General features: G+C 45.4%; 1 protein-coding gene across 1 annotated transcript in view; it reads right to left on the minus strand.

The window, feature by feature from the left end:
• Positions 1 to 1318: 1318 nt before the first annotated feature.
• Positions 1319 to 7283, minus strand: part of cdh13 (cadherin 13, H-cadherin (heart)) — a 265633-nt gene continuing 259668 nt past the window's right edge. The window contains exon 14 of the mRNA XM_035525755.2: positions 1319 to 2349. Within this exon, the coding sequence (XP_035381648.1) occupies positions 2342 to 2349 (8 nt within the window). The 3' untranslated portion in view covers positions 1319 to 2341. The remainder of the gene's footprint in view (positions 2350 to 7283) is intronic.

The raw sequence follows: 7283 nt of genomic DNA on the forward strand, positions 1-7283 counted from the left end.
TTACGTTTCATTACTCTCCCCCTAATGCCACACTGGGATCAGTTATTGATTCACAGCCTGCTGGTCATAAACTAGCTCTTGTGCTCTCACAAGCGTCGTTTCCATGACAAGCTGGAGACTGTAGACAGGAAGCCAAATGCCAAGCCCCTGTTTACCATGTCCATAGTGTGATTAAGAACTGAGGTGGAAAAAGTGAGTTGGAATTGAAGAGGAAAGGAGGAGGCAATGAAAGATGACACATTTGTGGAGACAATAGCTCATTGTTCTAGGATGCTTCCTGTTCTAGGACGCTTCCTGTTCTAGGACGCTTCCTGTTCTAGGACGCTTCCTATTCTAGGGCTCTCCTGATTATTAGACTTTTTCTGTTCTCAAATAGTTCTTATTCACAGATTTCTTCCTTTTGCTTGAGTGTGGTGGTGCTATGGGCGGTGTTGTGGGTTAGGGAATGGTGGTGATGTGGGTGGTGTTGTAGGTAGTGTTGTGGGTGGTGGTGTGGGTGATACCGTGTGTTATGTTGAGGTGGTGTTGTGGGTGGTGGTGGAGTGGGTTAGGGTGTGGTGGTGTGGATGGTGCTGTGGGTGGTGCAGTAAGTGGTGGTGTGGGTGGTGTTGTGGGTTAGGGTGTGCTCATGTGGCAAGTAGGTAAACACCTGACAGCAAAAGAAAGAACAAGGTGCTTAATAAACGTTTAGAAAACGAAACTATTTGACACTGTTTGTCGCTCTTTAAGGCCCTTTGTGCAAAGGTGAACTGGTTTCCAACGTAGCTGCGCGGTTTAACACGGGGAAGCGTCGCATAGTGCAGCTGAGAGGTTCAGTGATGTACACATTACTCCACAAACATGAACACTCACTTTCCCAACATGTTCCCAGACTGGCAGCTCTGAACACAAACCCTGAGACATCAGTGACTCTACTGGTATCACATGAAGCACAAAATATTCACTGCATACCCACGAGAGTAAGACTTGTGACTTAGCAACTTTCAATACAACAAAAATCTTTTACAAGTCATAACCTGCCCAAACGTATTTTAAATGTCTTTAACTGCGTTCTGTCTGAGGTCTCCACACGGTGGTCTTTGTGAGTCGCCTGCTGTTGGAGTCCACACTCACTGGAGAGCCCGAGTATGTGTGCAGAGCTGAGCTGTGTGACACTCTCGCTGGGAGGGCACTGTACTTCCAATCTTTTACTTCAACGTCAGGATCCATTTGCTTTCCGGGGTTTTCAGTGGGAGGAACACGTCACGCTGTTTGTGTGCAAAGGAGGCTGTTGTGTATGGAGTCTGGGTTTTACAACATAAAGACGGTTGAAGTGGTGGGAAGTACAGTAACGGTTTTATTAAATTAGTGCAAAAGACAGACATAACTGGTTCAGAACGTCATTGTTTTGCTTTAGCAGGATTTACAGGATCGTCCACACAAACATTTTTTCTTTTTTTTAATCCTCTTCTCACAAGCGCAAAAAAACCAACCACTGGACCAACGACCTTCCAGGGGAGAGGGGACTAGTGTTGGCCCATTATAGACCAGACCAGACAGACTGCCTGTCTGCTAATCAGTTTATGAATCCAGATACAACCACACATTCTCAGGAAAAACTAAACAAAACTGGAGCTAGTACATGAAAAAGACATACATGGATAGCATTAGAAACTGTCTAAATTCGCAAAAAAGATACAAGTTTCATTTTTTTATTCATGAGGGGTAGTTGAAGAGTCTGCAGTCAAATGACATAAGTTAATAAATTTGTACAATGGTAAAAAAATCAAATATATATAGTGTACCTTCCCCACCATTTAACACCGTTACTATAAAGATAATATTCCACTCCATAACAACTAATGCATTAAAAACCAGAACAAAAAATAAAGACTCCAGAGATTTGACTTTAAACATTGAAGGCTTTTGGCGACCACCTTGCCCTAAGAAAACACAGTCTCTGCAGCCTACACCAGTCAGCCTACACCCTCTCTAACAGCCTACACCAGTCAGCCTACACCCTCTCTAACAGCCTTACATTAGTGAACAGGCAGACAAAGAAAACACATCAGAAAGTCTAACTGCCCCCCACATCCAGGAATCCCTTATCCAAGGAGAGTTCATTCAGCAGGTGGTGACGTCCATGACAGTCCAGAGGTATGGGGGAGGGGGGTGATGAAGGTGCAGGCCAGTATGGGAAAGAGCAGAAAAAGAGAACAGAGGCAGAAATGGGGGTGAGGGGGGTGAGTGAGGGGGTAAAAATGGGACAGGGGTCCTCTTCTGTTGCCTGTCTTGTGATGAGGGATGGGTTTGTAGATATTCTTCAGTGTTGCAAGAGGACCACAGATAAGTTCAGTAGAATTTACAGGCCTAAAAGAAAGAAAGATGAGAAAAGAGAAAAGAGAGAGAGAGAGAAAGAGAGAGAGAGAGAGAGAGAGAGAGAGAGAGAGAGAGAGAGAGAGAGAGGAGAGAGAGAGTGAGAGGGAGAGAGAGAGACAGAGAGAGAGAGAGAGAGAGAGAGGAGAGAGAGAGAGAGAGAGAGAGAGGAGAGAGAGAGAGAGATGTAGTGAGTGGACAAAGACAGAATCCAGTGACTTAAAGTTGCCCTGAATTTGTCAAAATACAAATGCCATCATATACACGTCAGCTCAAAATCATCTTTAAATCCCCTCAAGTGAAAACTTTCAGTTTTCAAACTCCGATGTTAAATCTTTACAGACATCTAGAACCACGTCACCCATGAAAGACGATCTGCCTGGTTCACAGCGGAGCTGCTGTGTGAAAACACACTGTTAGCTGGTATTATCTCCTTCATACGGTCTTTATAGAAGTGATGCTTACAAATGAGTTACGTACCAAATGTTGAACGACGTCTTACACCCGTAATGTTTCAGAAGTGTAACTCAAAAGTACCACACATGACTTCTGTCTGGATCAGTAAAACTGGTCCCACTGTTGAGTTGTTTCCCACAAGGGAGACTGTTTATTACTCCATGTTAAAAACCAATTATTACTAATATTTAAAATAATAAATAAATAAACACGACTACTGTACACTGGGTGAAGATGCACAGGCAATAGTGCGGGTCTGCTTCAGTTTCTCCAATATTGCTCAGTGTCTCCATTATTTCTCGTTGTCTCCCTCTCTTTCTCTTCCATAGCTCTTCCTCCCCAAACGTGATTAAGGACCAGTTCTGACAAATGCGGGCTGTAATTCCGTGAGACATTCAGAAATGAATTGTCCTGTAGGCCTTGGAAATTCTGTGCCGATCGTGTGTGCCAGATCCGATGTGGGGAATACTGAAGAGGAAGTGAAGAGGAAGAACTATTGATTTTTCTCTCATTTATTTATTTATTTGTTTTATATCTTTTTCAACTGCTCACTTTTGTATTTTTGGGTGAATCTGAAAGCGGAATAAAAAAGGAACAACGTTTAGAAGCTGATGGAAAAGCTCTACGTTACAAAATGCAGTTTAGAAACATAACAAGACTAAACCAGACCCTACGTGTCCTTACACATACAGGGCAGGAGGGCAAACATGAAAATACAGAAGCAAAGCAATTCACTTTATTCAGACAAGAGATGGATCTGAATAGCTCCTACACACACACACCCCAACATCACTTGCCAGGAGGCAAACAGCATTAGGAAGCTGTGAAAAGCCCACACATGCCTGTGTGGGGAAGGTGTGGAGACAGCAAACTACAGCAGCGATGCATCCTCCCTTTAGTATCACGCTAACATGATGACCTTTGACCTCTGGCACAGCAACTTCACACATTTATGGCATTTAAACTACATTTACCTGCAAGACTTGAACTGGCAACCTTCTGCTTACTAGTCCAGTACCTTCACCACTGACTCCCATAGCCTCCTCCTCCACTCAAAAGCACTTCAACAGATTTACATTTATGGCATTTAGCTGACACTTTTATCCAAAGCAACTTACAATTCTGACTGATTACAACTTGAGCAATTGAGGGTTAGGGGTCTGGCTCAGGGGGCCAACAATAACAGTAGTGGGGCTTGAACCCACAACCTTCCAATTACAAGTCAATTACCTTAACCATTGAGCTACCACTGCCTTAACTAAAAGGTGACCACACTTCATGCTGTGGACTCTGTACTCTGTGCCTGCCTTTGTGCTGTGAATACATACTGATCCACAGCTCCTCAGCTCTCCCTAACGACACAGCCCCGCCCCACCTGCACAGCCCCACCCCACCTGCACAGCCCCGCCCCTCCTCTATAGCACTTGCCCCGCACTGGATTCTTCTGCCAAACTACAAAAGCCTTTTGAGTCGTCCATTCAGATTACTGTCTCCTACACAACACTATAATTCCCCCAAGTGGAATTCTGGAATAAATTAAAGGAAAACCCAGTGAGGAGCCCCAGGAATGTCACATCGGAACAAAGGGATTAAAAACAGAAGCTGCTAAATCGGGGCTGATGGCTTCTCCCCTCCCCACTCGAGATTCACGTTCTCTGCAGTGCACGACAGGCATAAAGCAGCAGGCTGGACGACAGATTTAAATATCCGCGGAGGAGCCGTCAGCTGTGCATGACGATGGACAGGAGCTCCAGCCTTAGTTCCCTGTTTGTGGGCTAATTACTCTTCCTCTCGCGGGATCTTTGATCAGACCGTGGATGTAAGATACTGTTCAGGCCCTTCACATTTGTGGCTCACTGTGTCTCACTGCATTTCACTGTGTCTCACTGTATCTCACTGCATCTCACTGCATGTCACTGTGTCTCACTGCATCTCACTGTGTGCTTAATCTGCAGGAAACAGGAAGCTAGGTGCTTTTTTCCCTCCACAGACACAAAGATAATAAGAAAAGCAAAAATGAAGCACGTTAAAGAGCTGAAGAGTGAAGCAAAAATAGTTTCTGCATTTTAAGTTATTTTAAATTATTATATTGATGCATATTTTCTACAGAGAAGAATCCAGGTCCCTAAATTGCACATAATCAATTTGTTCATCAGTAACCCAATACAACAAGTAATAGTAAAATCAGAAAGTCAACAGTAATCTCCAACAGACAGATGGGCTCTTATTTATATGTTTATATATTTACTATATTTATATATTTACTTTCTACCCATCACATGGATCTACAGTGCTATATTAGCCCGTACAGGGAATCCACTCTGCTATTGCAAGATAATGGACCCTGAAGGCCTGTCTTTGGGGCGCAGTTCTAATAGTGACCAAAAGGGGTCACTGTGGCCATCCCAACTTTGTGTGAATTCCATATTCAGCATCTGTAGCGTGTGTTCTGGTGTCCTGTGATGGGCGGTGCAAGCGTCTGTCTGCCTGTGCGAGAACTCTGTTTGCATGCACAATGTGCACATCACCCTGCTGTCTGATCTCAGGGATGGGCGGAGTTTCCACAACAGCCTCCTGAGTCTCAGCGTACCCACAGATCACGGCATCAGGGAAAGGAGATCACCATCTAACGTGGTCTCTCTGGCAATGAGGATCGTCCTGCTGCTGGTGGAGTGTGTGTGTGTGTGTGTGTGTGTGTGTGTATGTGTGTGTGTGGTACTGAAGGCAGGACTTACGTGTCTGTGAGAACCGTCTGGACCCTCACACGGCGTGTGTGTGTGTCAGTGAGATCCGTCTGGACCCTCACATGGTGTGTGTGTGTTTGTAGTGCCCTCAGGACCTTCATACATTATTTATGGTGTCCACAGAAAGCAAACACACACTGAAGTGCTTTATCTCTGAGAGGTGCACGGGAAGAGAAACTATGGATTTTCTCCCTGTTGTGGTCACACACACACACACACACACACACACACACACACACACACACACACACACACACACACACACACACTCGATTTAGAGTGAAATGGCTCCTGATGGAGACGGATGGAGGTGAATCTCTGGTCAGGATCGGGACGGTTGTCTACAGTAGATTTACTGAAAACTGAGACCACTCAAATACATGGGCTTATACCCAAATTCACACCACACATAATCACATACCCACACACACAGACACAACCACATACACCCCCCCCCCACACACACACACAGAACACAGTGTGTGGGTTTATTGGGCTACATTAGAAGACAAACACCACAAACCCTGCTTGTTGCTGAGTTACCACAGAGACAACGCTGACCGTGGTGGTGTGTTGTGTGTTTAACACACTACCCTGGTTGATTCCCGTTAAACGGATCTGCTCTCTACCCTTGAGCTGGGAGTGCAACACCAGTGCTTTCACACTCTATTCCAGACCAGCACCACTTGCTCTGCAACTTTGATACATTTGGTCAAGTGTGAAAGCTGTTTTCAGAAGCAATCCAGAGAAGCCACGACTGGTCATCCTGAGAGTGAAGGTCTGGAGATCAGTGCAAGACAGGTGTGCTCCCGACGTCGTGCGTGTGGTCCAGAATGCGACCTTCTTCTGTTCAGTAACGTTTACTACTCGGTGGTAAATGGATGAACCCCAGCCTCTAACCTGTGGCAAACCCGCTCAGAGAAGTGATGTACGGAACTGCTCAATTCTACTGTGTGAAACCCAACCAGTCATAACGAGCCCCTCCATCAGATGAGCCCAGAACCGATCCAGAACCCAGAACAGCAGATGCATGTTCACACTGCAGTGTTACTGAGACACCAGGGAGGCACTGGAGCTCCCAATGTTACTTCCCAATGTTCCCAATGTTCACATGACAGCAAGACGTGTGTGTTTGTGTGTATATGTGTATGTGTGTGGGCATGTATACGTGTGTATTTGTGTGTGTGTGTTTGTGTGTGTGGATGTGTGTGTGCGTGTTTATGTGTATGTATGTGCGTGCGTGTGCATGTGTGTATTTGTGTATGTGTGTGTGGGTGTGTGTGTATGTATGCGTGTATGTGCATATGTGTGTGTGTGTGTGTGTGTGTATATGTGTGTGTGTGCGTGTGTGTGTGTATGTATGTGTGTGTGTGTGTGTGTATGTGCGTGCGCGCGTGTGTGTGTGTGTGTGTGGGTGTATGTGTATGTGTGTATGTGTGTGTGTGTGTGTGGGTGTATGTGTATGTGTGTATGCCTGTGTGGGTGTATGTGAGTATATGTGTATGTGTGTGCGTGCGTGTGTTTATGTGTGTGTGTGTGCGTGTGTATGCATGTGTGTGTGTGTGTGTGTGTGTGTGTGTGTGTATGTGCGTGCGTGCGCGTGTGTGTGTGTGTGGGTGGGTGTATGTGTGTGTGTGTGGGTGTATGTGTATGTGTGTATGCGTGTGTGCGTGTGTTTATGTGTGTGTGTGTGCGTGTGTGGGTGTATGTGTATGTGTGTGTTTATGT

This window comes from Electrophorus electricus, chromosome 6 (genome assembly GCF_041902795.1).
Source record: "Electrophorus electricus isolate QZ-2024a chromosome 6, ASM4190279v1, whole genome shotgun sequence".
NCBI classification, from domain to species: domain Eukaryota; kingdom Metazoa; phylum Chordata; class Actinopteri; order Gymnotiformes; family Gymnotidae; genus Electrophorus; species Electrophorus electricus.